Source organism: Rhinolophus ferrumequinum, chromosome 10, assembly GCF_004115265.2.
Source record: "Rhinolophus ferrumequinum isolate MPI-CBG mRhiFer1 chromosome 10, mRhiFer1_v1.p, whole genome shotgun sequence".
In the NCBI taxonomy this organism is placed as follows: domain Eukaryota; kingdom Metazoa; phylum Chordata; class Mammalia; order Chiroptera; family Rhinolophidae; genus Rhinolophus; species Rhinolophus ferrumequinum.
In genome coordinates this window covers 66070343-66093194 of record NC_046293.1, presented here as the reverse complement: position 1 = coordinate 66093194, position 22852 = coordinate 66070343, and the positions used below count along the sequence as shown (strand labels likewise).

At 34.9% G+C, this 22852-nt stretch overlaps 1 protein-coding gene and 1 non-coding gene across 10 annotated transcripts in view; one reads left to right on the top strand and one right to left on the bottom strand.

The window, feature by feature from the left end:
- CNOT2 (CCR4-NOT transcription complex subunit 2) overlaps nucleotides 1–22852 on the bottom strand; it is a 108355-nt gene that overhangs the window by 39869 nt on the left and 45634 nt on the right. For 6 of the 9 annotated variants that reach the window (XM_033116466.1, XM_033116474.1, XM_033116465.1 and 3 more), the window contains one exon: nucleotides 4128–4250. The exons of 2 other annotated variants lie outside the window; for them this stretch is intronic. In XM_033116466.1, coding sequence (XP_032972357.1) covers nucleotides 4128–4250 — 123 coding nt within the window. Of the gene's footprint in view, nucleotides 1–4127; nucleotides 4251–13216; nucleotides 13275–22852 lie in introns of all 9 variants that reach the window. One more of the 9 variants, XM_033116470.1, reaches the window with a different exon arrangement.
- Nucleotides 19413–19543, top strand: LOC117029489 (small nucleolar RNA SNORA18). The gene has a single exon (XR_004424228.1). It is a non-coding gene; the product is annotated as a small nucleolar RNA SNORA18 (small nucleolar RNA).

The following is a 22852-nucleotide window of genomic DNA, read 5'->3' as shown; positions in this document are numbered from 1 at the left end:
CGATGAAGAAAGTAACATTTTATGCTCTATGAATAAGGTAAATCAGGAAATTGGTTGGTTTTGTTTTTCGTTTTCTGTTTGATAATTGGCTTAAAGATTCCCTCAACCACTGGCCAGTTTTCCTTTACCATAAATTACAATTTAAAATTATTTTCTCACTGTTCTCAGACAGAAAAAAATTACAAAATTATCCCATTGATTTAGTATTTTAAAATGTTTTCTCTTCAAAAAGTTTTATAAAAAACAAAATAATCATTATTTGCAGATGATATATATATCATGCCTAAAAAAATTAAGAAATTGAATGGAATAATGTTATTCATATCAGTAGCAATATTTATTTAATATTTACTATCTGGTCTTCTAAAAGTGTTTCATACGGTTATTCATTAAATCCTTATTACCATACAGGAATCCTATACTATTATTCCTATTTTATAGATAAGAAAACACACACACAGACTGAGTAACTTGCCCATGGCACAGTTAGTAAATCATGTGGCTGAGATATAAACTGATGCCCACAGTAGGATTTCCAGAGCCCACATTCCCAATCAACAAAAACTATCAAAAGAGCCTTGTAAAATAGTTGGTTATAAGTATATACACAAACTATCCTATACATCAGTAAAAAAAAAAAAACAATTAAAAAATGTAATGAAAAAAGCAACCATAAAACCCTACTTACTAAAAGGCATAAAGAACAGGAATAAAAAACAGACATACTCTTCTGAAAGAAGGTAAACATCAGTGTAAATGTGCAATAATCAAAAACATTTTTATAAAGGATGGAAAAGACCTTACCTGACTAAGATGTGAAAATTGTCTATACACTACAGCAATTCAACTATGTTATAGTTCTGCCATAGAAACAGTATGATAAACAGAACAAGGGAATTTAGAAACAGGCCCAAGAATACATCCAACATTGGTATATATTAAAGAAAAAATTAAGGGAAGGCCAAATTACTGAGAAGAGGCCAAATTACTGAATGCAGGCCAAATTCAGCACACTGCTTATATTTATAGGGTGTATGAACCCCCCCAAAATTTTTTTTTTACATTTTAAATGGTTATATAAATACCTACTTAATATCCTTTATTTAGCCTCGGCGCACAAAGCTAAAATATTTACTATCTGGTGATTTATGGAAGTTTTCTGACTGCTAATCTAATCATAAACGGTGTTGGGACAATTGGTGAGGGGGAATCTGGCATCATAAAATTCACACCTTACACCAATAAACATTTCTACTTTCCTAATGGATGTAAGTTATACGTGAAGAGTGAAGCACAAAAGTGCTAGAAGAAAGTAGTTGAGAAAAGTCTTTCTAAGTGTAATGTGTAATCTCAAAAACAGAAACCGTAAAAAAAGAGACTGATGAGTCAAATTCAATAAAAATGATGAATATTTTAAAAACCATAAATTAAATCGAAAGCAAAAAACTGGGAAAATATTTGTAACAAACAAGATGGTATTAATCTTGATATATAGAAAACACTAAAAAGAGTTACCGTCTCAACAGAGAAATAGAAAATGGTACAAAAATAGGTAAGCCACAAAGGAAGAACTACAAATGGCCAATAACTACATAGAAAAGACACATCATTCTGTGTGTGTGTGTGTGTGTGTGTGTGTGTGTGTGTGTGTACACCTAGGAATGTTCTACTGTACATTAAAATACATTGGTTTTGTCTGTTGGGAAATACTTAAAGGCATGGAGAGTGCTGATGACAAAAAATTGCCACAAGCATTCTGATGGAAAATATGTCACTATGTCCCAGAGATTTAAATAACATTTTTAAGATAAAGTAAAAAATTAAAATCTTAGCAATAAATTAATTATTCCTGACTATCAATATTATGGGTACTTTTCTTCCCCCATGCATATTTTGTAAAATTTGTATAACGCCCCTGGTACTATTCTGCAATTTAAAAAAGTATCAGCAACAGCAAAAATTTATAAGTAGTTACTACACACATTATTATTATTCCCATTTTACAGATGAGAAAACTGAAGCTTGGAGAAGTTCTTGCTAACAGGCAAAGCTAAGATCCAAACACATAGTTTTTGGATCTGCTTTAGTGCCAACATTCTTAATCCCTATGTCTTATTACGTTCTTAATTTAAAAAAGAAAAAGTTTTAAGAAGCAAATCCTTCTGTGTTAGTTCTGTGACAAACTAGACTAGAACGGTAACCAATATATGTGAGTATGTGAATAGATGTAAATAATTCTGACTAAAAAAACTGACATATTTCTGCTCTCTGAAAGAAAAATAACTCTATCATTTATTCTCACATTATTTCAGATTCAGTTTGAAAGTTTCATATCTTCCTAATTAGAATAAGTGCTTTTCATAAATAAATAATATTCCATTGCCACTTTTCCATCAAACTTAACTTGCACTACAATCACAGTAACACACACATAGATTAGTTTTGTAGTTTCTGCAGTGATGCTACCAGAAAGACATTCCAAAATCCTTTAACTACAAGATCAACACTTAAACAGAGCAACTTATATAAAAAAATAATTCTATTGTAATTTATATAAAATAGCTAGGACAGAAATATAACAGAAAATTAATTAGATGACATTATTCTATGAGTTATTAAAATGCACACTAATTATGAAGAAAACCACCACACACATAATTTGAAAAGAGCCTTGATAATGCATTGATAGTATGTTGCCAAAATGACACAATTTTCCAATAAAAATAAAGGGGAATAACATCAAAATGGGGAAAATTTTTTTAAAGCCCAACAAAATCCAAACTTAAATGTAGGTTAAGCCTATTTGTGAAATCCTACGACACAGGAAGTGATTTAATAATGATAAACTTTAATGAAAAATGAGGACATTTGTTATATATAGAATTTTATAACTGTTTTATACATCAGTAAGAATCTTATTAGGTTAATAACTAGAATAGGTAAAGATAGGTAAATTAGAAATAACAAGTTTATAAAGTGAATATGTCATTTAACATTGTTTCACTCTAATGTTGATGAGAGAAAAAAAAAATCAATTCCCAGTGGGGATCACTGAGTGTATGGAGTCTGCACGTTCTCCCCATGTGTGGATTTCCTCCAGGTACTCTTGATTTCCTCCCACATCCCAAAGATGCTAATGTCACTGGCACGTCTAAGCTGGCCCAGTCTGAGTGAGTGTAGATTTCTGTTTCTGAGTGTGCCCTACAATGGAGTGGCATCCTGTCCAGGGTGGGTCCCACCCTGCACCCTGAGTTACCGGGATAGGCTCTGGCCTCCCTCGACCCTGACCTCGAATTAGTAATTCTCCTAAATGTATGTATAGCTCACATTTATTTCAATGTTTAATATTGGAAATGTTTTGGGTCTTTATTTAGAAGTTTGGTGATATTTTTATGACCAGAATATCCTGTAGCAACCTAACTGCTGTTTATATCAATTAGCCTGTGTTAAAACTGGTTTTGTCCTACGTCGTTTTGTTTAAAGTCACAGTTTCCAAGAACCTACTGATGACCTATCGATGACATTAAGACTTACTGTATAGTGTATAATTTAAAGTAGCTTACCAGAATTTGAAAAAGACAACTGAATTTAAAATATTTTACCAGTTGGCTAATTATGCCTTGAATGTGTCCTAAATCTTTCCATTCCAAATGGGATTATTTAATTACTATCCTTACAAAGCACTTAATTCACACCTCTATAACAGGAAAGATGCTGTTTCTATCTGAGGTCTAGGATTATGGCCAGAAGATTCCAATGCAAAGGTAAGGTTTCATTGAAGCCTGCCTTGTATCTTTAAATCGTGCAAATCTGCTTTCTATTCTGTGTGTTTCAACATAAAAATAAGTTACTTCACACAAAAAAATTGATGATCTAGAACTAATACCATGTTTACCTATGTCTTTGAGTACTTCCTACTACAGTATTACCATATCCCAACGTAAGAATCACAGAACATTTTGTTTCCCATTAAAATGTAAGCTCATCATCTTTGTATCCCCGGACCTAGCAAGTGCCTAAAACAGTCCCTTAACCAAAGACGGTACTCTTTAGTTCATATACTGCTTTTCAGAAACCAGAGAGAGGTGTAGGCAGCTGAGTAAACACAATGTAACTGATGAACTTACATCTTTTTCTGACCGATGTGGAAACATAGAAGACTGGCTGTAGTACATATTTTCGTCATGGTAGTCACTGTCGACCCCCTCTACAAACTTCTTTCTTGAAGCACCAAACATGCTGTTTGTCACCTAAACAAAAATATTACTTTTATCAAGAATATTTTGGAAAATATTATGTTTTACCTTACTTTTATGTAGAAACAGAAAATGAAGGGAGGATTGCTAAGATAAAGAAACAGATCAACTAAGGGCTAATGGGGTACGTGAGAAAGTCATTAATCTGACTATAATAATATAGTATTAAATATTTACTTCCAGGCCCTAAAAATCAGAGAGATGTAAAGCCTGTCTTATGTAATTATTCTACTTACTTTAAAAGAAATATCACTTACTCTTGAAAAATAGCAACCCGAAATATAATTTTCGCATTAAAGATTTTTAAAAATTAAGTTTGGGTTTAATTATTCAAAATTTTCACATGCATCTTCAATATTACTGTCTTTGTCATCACTATACCTACTTAAATTATCTGTTTTCCAGAGCATATGATCTTCACTTTCATTCTGAGTTTATTAAGATACAGAGCTTTTTGAGTCAGTGTCTAAATGCATACTAGCAATTTTATCTCAAGCCACAAGTACCCACTCAAATAACAGTAGGATAATTTTTTCATTCATCATCCTAGTATAAATTTATGAGCTCCATTATGTGACCTGCTTACTCCTTTTAAGTCTTTACCACATTCAACACTAGTAATTTGAGTCCACACCAAAATAATTACTGAACCTGTACTAATTTTTACTGTTGTTTTTTTTTAAGGTGACCTCTATAAAGTTTCCAAAACTATCAACTGACTGAGTTTATTTAAGGTCAGTGTATCTTCTCCCTAACAGTACTTTGTAGTTCAAAGTAAACTGAAATGTTGTGCTAGGAGGGATTTGTAAAGACCTGAATACACAGAGCGACCACATCTTTTTACAAAATTTTGGGGGAAAATATCAAATTTGTTATCTGTCTTGTATACATATTATGAATAATGCTTTCTTCAATTGTAAATAAGAAACAATTTCTTTTACTTCTCATTTCAAAATGAAACACTGTAGTTACCATTATTTATCAGTAGACATGGTGAACTAGCACATGACGGACATTAAAACCCAAATTTAATGTGCAAGTTTGTTGAAAACACGCATGCTATTTAACAATTGCTTTATATGCTATTTAACAATTGCTTTATATGTTAAGTTCCCTGTTAAAACTGTAGAAAACTAAAATATTTAACTACTCTTCCTGTTGAAGTCTGAGAAAAAGCTATTCAATTAAATGTGAACAATAGAGTGAAAGACAGCTTAACCACTGCGGCGCTGTATGTTTTAGGGCTATTAATCTCTTTAGGTGTGAAATACAGAAAGATATTTTTAAATGGCCTATTAATTTGTTAGAACATACTTAATCTTCTTTGGGCAGTGACTCCCTGGTGAATCTCAAGAAAGCTAGTCTATAATTCTGAATGTAATTTCAGGCACTAGGAACCTACAGGCCTATTCACCAAGCCCCTAATAGTCACTAACAGGAAAAAGAAGTGTTGTCTAGTGAGTTTAATTTCAAGAAAGTAACAGGAAGAAAAACACTTCATCGCCTACAAACTGAGACTTTTTACATATGAGATTTTAAATGTTTGTTTCACAAAAGTTTAGGATACATTTAATTCTCTTTAAAGGACCGTTACTATTCAGTTCTACTTCTAAGAAAGGATACATGGAAAAAAATGACACAAAACTTATAGGACTCAATAAAATTTCAGGCAAGTACCAGGATATATCTCACCAAATTTAACACCCACAAATTAACTCAAATGGATACAAAGTAAACTCTTCTTTTGACAATGTTTGTGTAACATTTGTCCTCAAAACCAATTACAGAATGCTATAATTCCAAAACTGTACAGAATAAAAAACTTCAGCTAATATTGTACAAAGAGGTTTTACTGTTTTGAAAGTAAAACTAAACAAGAAATGTCTCAAAGGAAAACAGAAATGTTCCTCTTCCATCAATACCAATTTTCCCAGACTCTGTGTGTGTGTGCGCACCCATGCACATGCCAGAGAAAGAAAAAACACAAATACACAGAATTTCACTTTTGTTTTATGTGCTTCAACACAAAAATTACACTTCAGTGAAAATACTAATATTCTTACATGACATAAGCAAAGAGTATAATATTCTGCTCTCCAACTGCAAGCCCCAGCCCAGGGACAGTTACTAGGATAAAACAAAGAATTTTATGATCCATGGCAAAATCAGAAAGAAAAAAAAGACACAGCAAATTTTTCATAAAAGCTAGTTTCATTTCATTTTAAATGGCCTGTCCAGTATTTCATATAGAATGATGGAATAGGGTAGGAAAGTAAAATAGCCAGCAAGGGTGTAAGCAGGTAAGTAAGGGAACCAATGAAGCAAAGACCTATAGTGAGAATATTCAATACAGAGGGAACAGCAAGATCCTCAGTAGTGTGGCTCAAGAGCATTAACTTAGTGAAAAATGGTAGGAAATGAAGTTAGAGATACTGGTGGGGGCCAGATAATGTACCTTGAAGGCCTGAGGGACACTGGATTTTATTCTACACGAGATGGGAAGCCAAGAGAGGGTTTGGGGGCAGTTTAAGGCTGACGTGATTTGGCATATATATGCCAAGTGATTGTAGCTACTTAAGCTGTGAACAAAAGGCAGGACAAGAATGGAAGCGGGGAAACGGGCTCTTGAGAGGTGGCGGCTCAGACTGTGGCGGCAGTGGCTGAAGTGATCATAAATGGTTAAAGGATGTATTCTGAGGGAGAGCTGACACTAATGAATAAATGAATGGATGATAACATGAACGGGTAACATTACCTCCTGGAAGAGAATAAGTAGAAATCAAAGGAACCTAGAAATCAATTTTTATTAATTTCAAAGAGATATACCAACACTATTTTGAAATACACTAAAATTACTGGTTATTCTATTTATATTAAAGTCAACATGCTAAATGGAAATTTTAAAAATTTAAAAATAAATCATCCTTTATTTTACATTATTACATATGAAATTTGTTAGAATCTTTGGTATTTACAATTTGTCAGTTTTTTTCAAGCAAATATATCAAGGGCTTAACTGACTACCTGCTCTACTGACTCTCGTACCAGATGTTATAACAAAGGACAAATAAAAATTTAAGATTTTTACCAAGAAAAAATGACATATATATGCACTAAAAGCAGTGTTTCTTAAGATTTTTTTGAACACATATCTTAAAAATTTAGTCAAGACATTTTATCTTTCCTTTGACTCCACAAGAACTAATTAGAATGCATGCATGCGCACGTACTTCATTATTTAACTTGTACTAGATAGAAGTTCTTAAGGTATGACATTCTCAACATTTAAATACAGTAGTTCAAAGCTAAAGGCAGTAAATCAGAATCAGAGAAAAAGAACTCACAAAACCCCAAACTTGAGATAATCTTAACCAACAACTTCAAAGAGACTGGTAAAGAGGCCCCTGATCCTGGTGGAATGAATGGCAAGTATAGAACATAAAAAATAAGAGGCAAGGTCTGGAACTTTTCAAATGGCCAAAGAAACAAAACTAGGACACCTTATAAATAAAACTTGAAAATATGTATGCATGCGCGTGTATGTGTATAGATATAAAGATAAATATGAAAGGTTTAAAAACAGACTTAGATCATGTCCAAGGCAGGACAGGACAACATTGAATCATACAAATTTCATTCAGTAAAGCATCTGGAGAGAAACTGAACTCTGAAACCCACTGACTCCCTTAATGCTGGCAAATACTGGCTGATGCATGGAATCCTATTTCCAGGGGACAAACACATCCGTAGCAGAGTGGTCCTTTTCCTGATGGCAAACACATGTAGTTTGATTTCAAAATCTATCTTCAGTCTTAATTCAAAGTTCTAGCAGCATATTTTTTTTAAATAAAGTTTATTGTGGAATATTGGGGGGACAGAGTGTTTCTCCAGGGCCCATCAGCTACAAGCAGTTGTCCTTCAATCTAGTTGTGGAGGGCGCAGCTCAGCTCCAAGTCCAATTGATGTTTTCAATCTTTAGTTGCAAGGGGCACAGCCCACCATCCCATTTGGAAATTGAACTGGCAACCCTGCTGTTGAGAGCTCGCGCTCTAACCAACTGAGCCATCCGGCCGCCCCTAACAGCGTATTTTAAAGGGCTGCTAGATATTTCTCCCTGAGAAGTACAATTTAATAAACTAAGGCAGTAATATTTAAAACTGACTTCCTGAGTTATTTTCTCCTGTTTTGTCCTGCACACCCATCAAGTTCTCTCCTTTCTTCAAAGTGTCTTTCACATCTGTTTTTGCCATTCTTCGTATCATCATCTCAGTTTAAACTCCCGATTAGTTTTTTTTAGTCTCCTGACTGGTCTTTTCACATTTCAATAAACATGATGAGGAGATATATATATGAATTATGCCAGAAACTCTGTTAATGAACCCAAAAACTAAACAAGTAACAGCCCCAAGTCTTGAACAAGCTCAGTCTAGCTAGGAGACAGATCTGTAAATAAACAATTACAAAATAAAAATCTGTAAGGTGTTTTGGTAACACAAATAAGGGACTATCTAACTTTGAGGGAAACAGACTTTAAGATTTTATTATAAAAGAATTAATAATGTTTGGGGTGAATACAGCCCTGATGTTAAAAACATACAAGTGTGTGGGGTGGGAGGTAGAAGCAAACTTTGGCAGAACAGACAGCATGCCAAGTGCTCAGAAGTGAGAGCAAGTCCAGGAAACAAAACTTAAAACCAACACGGAGGATGTCTGGAAGGACGGTGATAGCTGGTAAGGAAAAGTAGGCTGGACTTCTGCCAGGTTAAAAGGACAAGCGTGTAGGCAGGAAAACCAGGTAAAAAAATCTAGGTGAGGAACTAAGCTGGACTTCCCTCAGCTAACACTTTATTATGGCGCCGTATTAATAACCACGGCGTCGACTCTGCCCCTCTCCTGTTCTCGTATCTCGGTTCATTTCCCCTCCCAGAGGATACAGACCAAGACTCCTGAGATCATGACCTTACATAACTTTGCAGCAGGAATTATTTCAAAACCCAACACAACCTTATGCCTCAGCTTAATTTGGGTTATTCAGTTGTTCCTATTCATGATAATCTCTGAAAATGCCATATGTAACCTCTGTGATCTTCAACAATGGAAACTCAGGCTGATCAGACTATTTATTGAAATCATCTGTATCTTTCCATCTCTGTCATGTCCTAGCACAAGCAACTCCAATATCCTCCTAACAGATCTTTATTAACCCATGCTTATTCCCCTCAAATCTACTCTCCCATATCAGCCAAAGTGAATTTTTAAAATAAAAATTTAATTGCCATGGCTCTGCTGATGGAAATAGCTTGTATGAAGTCTTACAAGGCCCTAGGTAACCTTTAGGTTACCTAAGAGAGACCTTAACTCTCTCCACAGATCGCCTGCCACCACTAAACTGCTGCTACACCTCAGTTACTAAAACCCTTTTTTTTCCATCTCACGGCTTTACGTGTCCTGATTACCTCTATTTAGAATGCTCTTTCTCCCATTCTTTGAAACTCACAGAGAACCCCTGATTCAGTCATTTAAAACACCTTACCATAACTATAATTATACTATAGTAATAAATAACTCTTACTGACCACTTACAATGAGCCAGGCAATATATTCTAAATGTCTTAAAACATATTTACTTATGTAATCCTCATAATTTATTTAGTACAGTGGTTCCCCCATTATCCACGGGGGATACATTCCAAGACCCCCAATGGGATGCCTGAACCCTTGGATAGTACCAAATCCTATGTATACTACTATGTTTTCTCCTATACATGCATACCTATGATAAAGTTTAATTTATAAATTAAGCACAGTAAGATATTAACAATAATAAAACAGACTAAGCAACATACTGTAATAAAAGTTATGTGAATGTGATCTCCTCCTCTCTCTGATAACTAATCTGATAACCCTGGCGGCTACTGACTAATGGAGGATAACCTATACAGTGTGGGTATATTGGACAAATGGATAATTCATGTCCCAGGCAGGATGAACAGCCTGAGATTCCATCAAGCTACTCAAAACAGTGTGCAAGTTAAAACTTACAAATTGTTTATTTCTGAAATTTTCCATTTAATATTTTCTAAACATGGTCAACCACGGGTAATTGAAACCACAGAAAACAAAGCCGTGGATAAGGGGGGCAACTGTAATAATTACATAATTTACTTATTCAATCCTCATGTATTGACTTACATAGTCCTCAGTTTTTGATGAGGAAAACAGAGAACCAGAGAAGTTGGGTCAATTGCCCAAGGTCACAGATCTGATGTGTCCAAGGTTCTGTATCTGATAAGTGACAGAGATGGGATATAAACCCAGACAATCTACTAGAGTACCCATTTTATCCACTACAGTACACTGACCCCCACAAATACAACTAATAGTTTAATGTGTGTATTCTCTGCAAACTGTAAGCTTCATAATGGGAAAAGCAGGAAGGGGTAAAAAAGAAAGAGGGGGGTTTATTTTGTGGTGAACAATGGTAAGTAGAGGATTCCACAATCCAATATTTATTCCTGTCAAAAAGATCTCTATAGCAGAAGAATGAGAATGGACTGGCTAGCAGTATATGATACAAAAGCCAGTCTCTACCAGTTGACTGTATCTATTTTAGAGAAAGTCATATTATTGTTTTTTTTAATTATGCTTAGAACACTATTACACCAATTAAAAATTGTTGTTTCCATAGTCCACATGAACTAATATTTTTAAGTTCTTTCTAAATATAGAGAAGATAATATAGAGAAGAAATATAGAGAAGATAATCATTCAAGGAATTAGGATGATTTTAACGGAACTCTAAATTTCATTACAAAGCTACTGAAATATACATTGTAGCATTAAATATGTAGGATACATCTAAAAACTGGGTTAAAAGAAGAATAATCCCTAATGGCAACTTTTTCTTATGGATTCTCTAATGTTCCCAGGAGTTTTACTGTTAGCATGCTGATACATGTGAACCATAATAAAATCAACTATTTTACAACATTAAAATATAAAGACTTCCAGTGACAATTTTTCACTTCTACTAACAGAGTTTGCATTCACCTTGTATTATAAAGGATAAAGAGTGCCAAAATACAGTGGGGAAGGGGATAAGCCACACTGTTCCTTTCTTGGTTTTTTCTAAAGGAGATTTCACTAATTCACTCTAGTTGGGGAATACAGCATTTGCACACTTACATTTCCCTCCCAATTCCACATTTATTACCAGCAAAAACTTCACATACACATACATACAGGGTTCTCTGTTGTCTACAAAGTAGGGAAAAAAACTAATAAAAACTCACAGCCAACTGCTATTAACATTTATCTGTCTTTATCAAGATATAGTTAATCAACATAGAAACAAATCATGACAAGCCATAATATCTGAAGATAATCTGGTTATTTTTATTATTGCCCTTACAGGGAAGAGCTGATAGGTCAAATCTCACTGAGGGACTGCACACATTCTACAGAACTAGCATATTCCTAGTTCAAATATTAAATCTACAACCCAGAAATATTTATAACCCGAGGAATTTTTGTTTAGGCAGTACATTTTGGTAATAGGATTCTGAGCAGTAACCAAACATGCTTCACAACTATTATAAATAACCCTGTTTTACTTAATTACTGAAAAACACTAAAAAAAGAAATGGGCTTAAACAAAAAAGAAAAGGGTACATACAGTGGACAGAAAAAAAAATCTAGTTTCTTAAAGAACAAAAACTTCATTTCTGTAAATCTTTAGGAAAAGAACAAATGATCTTTCTCTCCTCATGTAAGAAGCATGTTACTCTTGAAGTTCTACTAGTTCTAGAATCCTGCAGCTTGGTATTTATCGTATGATAATGTATAATGAATAGTTTATGAATCTGCTTAGAATGGATATAAGAAAAGTGAAGGTTTAGATAAATTTTCAAGGTAGAGTATCTAAATTCATCAACTTGAATTGATAGCATGGAAAGAAAAGCAATTCAATTCAAAGTTTTAGCAAATGCAGAATGCCCAATAAATGAGCAATAAAAGTCATATTAACAAGTGGCAGTCAACAGGCAGATGCCCAGGAAACATATGACTCTGGTTGGAAATGTGATTCAGCAAAAAACTAAGCGTCTATATGAACATATCCACTTCTGTACTTACTTTGTTAACCTCAAATCCAGAGGTAGAAATGTTCCTGTCTTCCTGTCTGTAGATTTCAAAGAAAAAGATGCTTAAAGTTTCTATTCCTACAAGTATTAAAAATATAGCTACCATGTTTCCCCGAAAATAAGACCTAACCGGACCATCAGCTCTAATGCGTCTTTGGGAGCAAAAATTAATATAAGACCTTATATTAAAATAAGACCAGGTCTTATATATGATATATGATATGATATATATCATATGATATGATGTGATATAAACCTGGGTCTTAATTTTTGCTCCAAAAGATGCATTAGAGCGGATGGTCCAGCTAGGTCTTATTTTCGGGGAAACATGGTACCTGCCTAATATCTTGAGGAAGAGAAGAACAGCATGTCTAAAGTGAGTGGAAGGAAACTACAACTTGCCTCCTTCTGAGACCAAGTTACATGTAGCAAAATTTTAAGTGTACAGATTTACGTCTTCCCCCAATCTTTTTCTTATCTTCTTTTCTGAAAATGAGTTTTCTGGTCCTGCTATACACAGTGGAGACTATGAAACTAAAAACAAAACAAAATTAACACCCTTCATTTGTATTGTATTAATGGTTTATTCAGTTTAAGGATTTTCCCTGTTTCACATCTAACAAGAAGTAAAATTATTTCTTAGAGCACTAGGCTTTTATTTAATAAGTTATGAGACAGTTTTATAAGAAAAATAATTGGTAAGAAACATCACATTTTCAAACTAACAAAATGAGTCACTGGTAAAATGGCCCAACATCCACCCTCAAAATACTGATGAAAGCACCATTTTTCCCCCAGCCATTCCCACCACATACTTACCTGGGCAACTTCTTTCAACATTTGCTACTCTGGGGATTGGAAAGCTCAGAGCTGGAGGCTGAAGTGAAGAAGGAAAGGTTGGAGGGTGAGCCATGGCACCAGCCCCACACTAGGAGCTCCCCTGAGATACTACAGCCTGGTTGACACCATAGTTCTGAAGTTCAAACTCCAGCAAACGATAAGAAAGGAGTCCAACCAGAACATGATAAACGATGGGATTCTTCTGCTCTTTGAAAAATAAGGAAATGGTGCTATAAACATCTGAATGTCCAGTTTCAACATTATGACTCCCTGTTTCACATCGCATTTCCCAACCCCAGAATCATCTCTCAGACTGATTCAAAGTACTAATCAAAAGGGGAGGAGGGAGGGCAGAGCTGTCTATAAACTTTCACACTTTTCCAGAAAAATGACAGGATAGGGCTTTCCTGGCCATCATGAAAACATCTAAGACAATATGTTTAAATGCTTTGCCTATCCTCTCCTTATATACTCTCTCGCTCTCCTCAGCACTCAACATTAAATCTAACACTCTCCTACACATTTAAAATGAATTAACACCATCAACCAGCAGAATGACAACTGGACTACAGGGATGTATTTAAATTCCTAAAAGTAGACCAGTGAGTTTTTAAAAACCAGGGATAACTTTTGGTATAAGTATATTCCTTGGGAATAAATGAATCTCTTAAAAGTGTTCCACTCTGATAAAAACAAATTAAAAACCCATCAATTAAAATAACTTTAAGCAAACTAGAGAAAAACAAAGATTTTTTAAAAAAACAATCTAAATATAGGACTTAAAATAAATGAGATACTCATTTTTATAAAAATGAGAATACTTGTTTTATAACATAAAAAAATAAATTAATGATCCCGAGAAAACTAGATTCTATTATGAATATTAAGGCTAATAAAAAGATTCTTATTTAAGTTATTTAAAGATAACATTAACATATTGAAGGTAGCAAATATTTTAAAACAGTAAACTGAATATAGAGGAGTATAAGAATCCTGAATTATGTTATATGAAGCAGTTAAAAATGAAAAATATTCTTTCAGCAAGGGAACACGGGACCTTTAAAATACCTCTAAATATCTTGCTATATAAATTAATTAAATAAACATTCAGTGAGCATCGACCATGTAATGTGCTAGACAGTACCTGTATATTCATATACTTTACCCATTTGATGCTCAGAATAAAGGAACATCACAGAGAGAGGAGAAAAATGCATTTACAATGGAGTCTTGCACCATTACCATGACATCCAAGGCCTGAGAGAACTTACCCTTTGTTATCTCTAATCTCCTACCTACCATTTTCCCCTGGTCACACTGTGTTCTGGATACTGACACTCCCCCCATTCCTCCCCACACCCGCCCCTGCTTTTATTCCTCAAACACCTAAGGCATCCTGCTTTCTCCAGGGCTCTGTGCTCGGTGTATCCTCCAGGAGCTCTCTTCCCCTACATGCTACACAACCTTACTTCAGGTACGAGTCATCTTAGGAGGACTTCCCAGCCTGCTCTGTTTTAAATTACACTACCCTTTCCCCCAACCCCTTAGGCACACTCTATCCCTTTCCTACTTTAATTTTTTCTCTATAACATGTATCAACATAAAATATACAATGCATTTTATTTATTTTATTTAATGTCTTTCTATGCTGTAAAATGTCAGCTCCATAAGAACAGATTTTGTTTGTTACTCGGTTCACTTCTGTCTCCACAGGATCTGGAACAACTACCTGGCAAAGATAAGGCCCGTAACAGGAATGCAGGGCCCCTCATCTTATCCCACACATGCCGTTACCTCAGTGTTTATTTGACATTAATTGACAAATGCAGCACTTAGAGCACAGGCAAAAACTTTATAAGCATAATAAATATTTTTAAAAGTATTGGAATTATGTCAAAAAATTAATGTTAAATTTTATATTTCTGAAATATACATGAATAAAAATTGTTTTATGCATTTTCCCACTGAAATGACAACCACTTCCAAAATACCTAATAGACTACCAAAAACCTTCAGTGGTTAGGATGTTATACTATGAGAAGCAACAGATAAGGATCTGGAGATTAAAATAACTTTTTTCCATTTCCCAAATTTTTTCTCAAAGTTAGATTACCCATTTTTAAAAAACTTGTTTTGAGAGTTATTTCAGACTTACAGTTTAATATGATGAGACAATACATGTCTCTTTGCTCTCACAAAATCCCACTAGAAGAATTATACTACTTAGAGCCACTGGGTTGCACTGTAGTCCGTGGGAATATGAACTTGCAATTAGCTGAACAGCGCACAGCCTGAACGGTCTGAACAGTCTGACACAGTGGGTCTGGTACAAATAAGCACTAACATGTATTGAGTGTCTGCCAAATGATAAGCACTGCTCAAAGCACTATACACACACACACACACACAACTTTTCTCAATCATACTAAAACTTCTATAAGATTGTTACTTTTTCCTCAAATTGAGGCACAGAAGGGTAGAGCCTATAAATGGTACTAAAATCAGTAGTCATCTTGGAGAACACCCAGGCCCCGGAAATCCCAATAAGATACTAAAGGTTTATTCTCCAGAAAAACCCAAGTGGACAGGATCCAAATTTTGGAAATTAGCCCAAGTGTCAGGGGGTGAAGCATGGGCTTGAAAACCAAGGGATAGGTAAGGACCTACATTCTGAACTGTGGGACCCTTAGCTTTTTTCCTTAACCTGCTTACAGAACACTACCAAACAGATTAAGAAACACCCCTCCTGAAAACTACAGTTGACCCTTGAACAACGGGGGTTTGAACTATGAAGGTCCACTTATACATGGATTTTTTTCAATAAATACTGTAAGTGTATTTTCTCTTCCTTATGATTTTCTGAACATTGTCTTTTCTCTAGCTTACTTTATTATTAAGAACAGTACATAATACATATACAACATACGTGTCTATCAACTTTTATGTTATCGGTAAGGCTTCCAGTCAACAGTAGATTATTAGTAGTCAAGTTTTTTGATGAGTCAAAAGTTTTACAGAGATTTTCGACTGCATAGGGGTCGGTGCTCCTAACCCCCATATTATTCAAGGATAAACTGTACATGTTTTCTGTGGAAAAACTAAACTGCTCCTGAGAAACGAATGTCACACACTATGAAAATGAGGTCTTCCCCAATGAAATGGTTAACTCAACTACATGTTAACAAGCTCTGTCTACAACACTGTTCCCAATTTTTAAAAAACTGTCATTTGGAAATAATTTTAGACTTACAGAAGAAGAGTTGTAAAAATATTAGTGGTTCCATATACCCCACCTTCCCATAGTGGTAACATCTTATATGACCATAATACAAGTATCAAAACTAAGAAATTAGCTACTAACTAAACAACTTTACACAGATTTCACTAGTTACTCCACTGATGTCTTTTTTCCTATTCCAGGATCCACATTACATTTAGTTTTACATTTAATTTCCTTAGTCTTCTCCAGCCTCAGAATTTACGTTTTTCCTTATTTTTCACAATACTGATGTCATAACACTAACGTCACTACACTGCAGAATGTCCTGCAATTTGGGTACGTCTGATGCTTTCCCATGAGTAAACTGAAGTTATGATTTTAAAGCCACATCACCCCAGAGGTGATGTGTTCTTTTCAAGTGCATCGTATAGTATGATGGATATAGGGCAGTGAGTGGATGTGATGATAATATGTCTTATTACAAGTGATTTTAACCTTTATCTTGGTTAAGCTGGTATATCTGCCAATTTTCTCCACTGTAAATTGCTGTTGTCCCTTTCTAAACAATAAATGTTTTGAAAGAAGTATTTTGAGAACATGTAAATATGTGTGTCTTTAAATTTTTGCCCGTTAACTATAGCATTCATCCATGGGTATTGCCTGCAGCACTTATTCCTGTGATATTCTTACTGTGATTTTATATTTTCTTCATTTCTTCTATACTGTATTTGTTAAGTGAAATGCTTCTTCAAGTAAACCAATCAACTTTTAAAGAACTCAGTTATAAATATGAATAGAGTATCAAATAATGTACCTAACTGGCCCAAAGTGATATAGGTAGAAAGTGAAGAAGAACGTCTCAAAGTCAGGGTCCTTCACACTCATAAGCACAGTCTTTCAGCTTTATTACAATGCCCTTATCTCAGCAGAAAAGGTTTAAAATTTCCTATGCCCCAACCAGTCTCTCTTAGAATTCTGGCCTTGAAAAATTATTTTCCAATTTTCATTAGCACACGTACTACTATAATGTCTTTAATTTACTAAGCCAGGTTAAACAATAAAGAGATAATATACCATTCTATGCTATAGAACACAGACTTCTGCAGTGAGGAATATTAATTAGCAAAATTATTACTAAGCTAAGAAGATAAATGGCTATTTACAAGTCTAATAGATTCTGAGGAATCTAGAGGGAGGGAATTTAAGGGAAATTGTCTAATTTTTTGATTTAGGTAAAATAGACTCAAGGCTATGATGACTCCAAATATGAACGAAGGGTTACTTACTGACTTGTGCTGTTTTATGTTTCTTTACACATGACCTTAAGGTGTAATGAACTTAAGAAGTAATACTTAAGAAGTAATACTTCTGTGTATTGCATACCACAGTGTTTTACACAAAAGAAAGCAGTCAAGCCTTGACGGAATACTGACACAAAAGCTCTTTATCAGGAATGCTTTTCCATTCTTCTCAACCAAAACATAATTTAAAAAAGTGAACCTTAGGACTTCTACTTCCAACCAAATGGAGTAGGAGGGACCCACTCCCCGCCCCCAGCTGAAATTCTAAAAATTCACAAAATATATAAAACAATCATTTTCAGACATATGACACCAGGCAATGCAAGACAATAATCCTCGAGAAGAGAAAGAACTGATGTGAGCCCTACAACTGCCCTTGCTTACAGACTGAAGGAATTTCCAGCTTGTAATTCAGGGAGAGACCGGGAAGCCCAGAAATCTTTGTGAAATGAGGAAGTGTAGCTGAACGTCTGAGTAGGCCAAGGCAGCTAGAGTGAAAAGGCTACAGTACCAGACAGGAGTGAGCTGCAAAGAGAAAGAGTTGTAAAGATCTATAAAGGATCCCTCTTGAGTCTTCCGCTAAGTACTGATCAGCGTATATATGTGAGGAAACTACCTGAGGCTGGGTAAAGAGACAGGGAAAACAATTTCCAGGGCTCACACAGGGCTATTCCTACAAGTCAGAGTAAAAAAAGCTTGTAATTCACAGGGCATTAGTAGAGTACTTAGAAGAGTACGCATCAGTAGTTGGGAAAAATTAGCCCTAAAGCCTACTGTGGTTCTATCTAACAAAACTAAAAATTTTAAGAAGTGTCAAACGGCTCAGTTTCTAAGTAACCTAGCTGTGTCTCCAGAAAGGTCAAGAATAGTAACAGAAATACAAAAAATATATAGCACTGAACAGGTAAAATTTCTAAGGACTGGCATTGAAGTAAAAATTACCAGGCATGCAAAGCAGCAGTAAAATAAAACACATAAGGGGATGGGGGTGGGGCAAACCAACAATCAATAGAAACAGACCCAGAAATGACACAGATGGTAACATTAATAGACAATGACATTAAAACTATTATAAAACTACATTTTGTATGTAAAAGGTGGAATAACTGGCATGACGGAAAAAAGATTAGTGAGCTTAAGAAGATTTCCTAAGTAAAACATGAAGAGAAAAAAGAATTTAAAAAAATGAAATGGGGAACTCCAGATGATAATACTTGTGCAACTGGAGTCCCCAAAGTAGAAGAGGGACGAAAGAAATAATGGATAATAAAATTTCCAAATTTGATAAAAACTATAAACACATAAAGAGGCTCAAGAAATCTTCAAGCACAAAAGCCATAAAGAATATTATACCAAGATACATCACATAATAAAATGTTAAAACCAATGACAAAAAAATTTAATAGTGAGAGAAAAACTAAAGAGAACTAAAGATAAGAATGTAAAGAGGAATAAAGATAAGAATGACAGACTTTTTGTCGGAAATGATCTAAGTCAGAGACAATGGAGCAAAGTCTTCAATGTACTAAAAAAAAAAAAAACTGTCAACTTTGAATTCTATACCAGTAAATCTTCTAAAAATAAAAGATTTCAGACATACAAGGCCTAAAAGAATTCATCACCATCAAAAATGCATTACAAAATATTTTTTTTAGTTTAGGTCTATCCTGATAAGGCTTCTTCTGTAGACCCACATCATTGGAAGTGCTTCATAGAGTAAATAAGTACTTTGCTTTATTCATAGAACTATATGTCAGGTTTATGGAAAAGAACTACAAAACAGAGATGCTAAAAGTATGAAAGATCTACTAGTCATTTTTTTTAATGTTAGATATTGATATATCCCAAAGATCTGTACTATTCTAGGGTGTGATAGCTTAGGGATGACTATGAAACTTATTCATGTTTAGAGGGTGTCTGAAATTGAGGACCAGGCAGATCCATCTATTCTGACCCTCAAAGTGGCCCTAAAGCAAACTGCTTCAAGAAACTGGATTCCAAAGACAACAGGTGGGAAATTTTTGAAGTATGTCATCAGTATGTCCACATTCAAGTGGAGATCAAGAAAGCCCAACCAAAAGTACTGTGGACTGATATTACAATTGTGGTTTAAGCAGAAGTTCTATCTTGAAAATTATGACTCAAACTTTGGAGGAACTAAGATGACAGGCAGTGGAAGGAATCGCAACATGTGAAATTCCTCAAAAATTGACTTCAAATAATTTTGCCTATGTCATCCGTTTGGAAAAAAACAAACAAACCAAAAAAATGAAGTCTTCAGGCAGAAGGAAAATGACACTGTAATGAAAGAAGAGGAGAGTGAAAAGGTGGGGAGTGAAGGAAGGAAGGAGGCAGGAGGGCGGGGGGCGGGAGGGAAGAAAAAAGAAAAGGAAGGGAAGGGATGGAAAGAGACAAAAAAGAATGGGGGGAAAAAAGAACCACCAAACATTTTAAATTATGGATGACAATAAAAAGCGGAAATTATACCCTCCCCTTCCAATTATAATGAACAATGAGAATATATAATGGGTCTAATCAGAAAATGCTTCCCTTAAGAAGTGAAACTTGAACTGAGACCTAAAGAATGATTAAGATATATGTTTCTGGGAGGCAGTCGGATGGCTCAGTTAGAGCACTAGCTCTGAACAACAGAGTTGCTGGTTCGATTCCCACACAGGCCAGTGAGCTGCGCCCTCCACAACTAGCAGATTGAAGACAACGAGCTGCTGCTGAGCTGCCAGAGGGATGGCCACATGGCTCAGTTGGTTAGAGCATGAGCTCTCAACAACAGGGTTGCTGGTTCAACTCCCACCTGGGATGGTGGGCTGCGCCCTCTGCAACTAAAATTGAAAACGGCAACTGGACTTGGAGCTGATGGACCCTGGAGAAACACACTGTTCCCCAATAAAAAAAAAGATACATGTTTCTGGTAGTATGGCAGATTATTAAAAAAAAAAAAAATTGCTCCACTCAAAACCAACTAAAAATGCTCCATGAAATACTGATTCAGCCAATCAACAAATATTTACTGAGCACATACTAGGCATTATTCCCGGATGGGATTCAGTGTGAACAAAATATTAGTGAAAACTAACACAAAGAATACATTTTATTTTTAAATGAATTGCTGAGCTTGGAAGGTAGGGAAGGCGGGAAATACAACTCCCCGCCCCCCAAAAAAGGACAAAGTAAAAGTTGGAATTCAGAGAAGCCACATGTTTATATTATCAAAGGGCAAGTTGTCCAAGGTAGAAAAGTGATTAAAAGACTTTCAAATGAAGTTGGCACCTTAAAAGGGTACAATATAATTATAATAACACCTTAGTGAAGAAGACACCAAAAATTCTTCATGGTCTTGATTTTGATGCTAGGCAGAGGAGGTGAAGAAAATCTCTTGAGTATCTATAGCCATAAACCAGCCCAAATTCACACTACCTGTGTGGACTGAAACCTCAAGCCAACATTGTATTTTTAATTGGTCCTGAATTGGTGGTGTCATAGGAACTGGCAAAAGCAAACACAAATTTTGGGGGGAAATGTCCCTATACTTAGTTCTCAAAGAATTCCCAGAGTTCTAAGAAACATGAAATAACAATTAAACATACACACAAAGAAACAAGGTGCCATAAATGAGAACAAGCAGAAACAAGACATTAGAATGATCTGTGACAACTTCCAATTGTTGGATTTATCACACATTAAACACAAAACTATGTAAAATTATTGAAGAAATGAAAGAGGACATATTGGAATCCACATCTAAAGAATGAATGGCAATACGTGGCTACTAATGGTAAATGTGTGGGTACAGGAGATATAGACAACAAGATTAACAAACTTAATCTAATGGAGTGAAATAAAGCAGTACACCCGACAAATGGTCATGCATTTTGTTCAAGTACATAAATTGGTATACTAACCACATTCTCTAGTTACAGTGAAATTACATGAGAAATCAGCAACAGAAAAAGAACTAGAAAAACCTTGTAAGTTTGGAAAACTAAAAACACTTAAAATTAAAGAATAGGGCCGGCCTGGTGGCTCAGGCGGTTAGAGCTCCGTGCTCCTAACTCCGAAGGCTACCGGTTCAATTCCCACATGGGCCAGTGGGCTCTCAACCACAAGGTTGCCGGTTCAACTCCTTGACTCCCTCAAGGGATGGTGGGCTACGCCCCCTGCAACTAGCAACGGCAACTGGACCTGGAGCTGAGCTGCGCCCTCCACAACTAAGACTGAAAGGACAACAACTTGTCTTGGAAAAAGTCCTGGAAGCACACACTGTTCCCCAATAAAGTCCTGTTCCCCTTCCCCAATAAAATCTTAAAAAAAAAAAAAATTAAAGAACAGCAAAACCTCTTACCCTAAGAGATAAAAAGAAATATAAACTGTTTAATATAAGACAAAAAAATAAAGAAATCCCTAGCAAGACTGATAAATAAGGAGAAAAGGCAAATAAACAACCTTAAAAATGAAAAAGGTGCTGCAGAGAAAAAAAACATAAGAAGCATTGTAAATAATTTCTTTATCCTGGTAAAGTCTATCTACAAAAATACATTCCTGCACGAAACATATTTATTGGTGACACTTAAAGCTTGGAAGACAAGTAACAAGAAAAAGATACCTACTAGTAACACTTCTATTTAACATTGTAGCAGAAATACTAGAGTGTTCAAAATTTTAAGTTACAAAAATTATAAAGGAAATATCAAAATGGCAATTTCCAAATGATGTTGTTTTACATGAAAGTCCCTAAAGAACCTACAGACAAATTTTAATAGAAAAGTATGGCAACATTAATGTCAATTTAAAGTCAACTATATGTCAATATAACACCTATAAAATACAATTTTAAAAATACTATTTAACCCCCCCAAAAGCAACAGAAAAGTACTTATGCATCAATCTGATTAAAGACTTGTACATTCATTATTTTAAAAAATAAATGAAACAAATTGAGACAAAATACAGGAGACTATAATACATGAATTCAGGGAAAGAAAGAATAACGTAACCACATTAATTCTTCCTCAAATAAAAACAAAGTCAGTGCAACTCTACTTTTATAAACAGCACTTTTTTTCATATTCCAAGTTT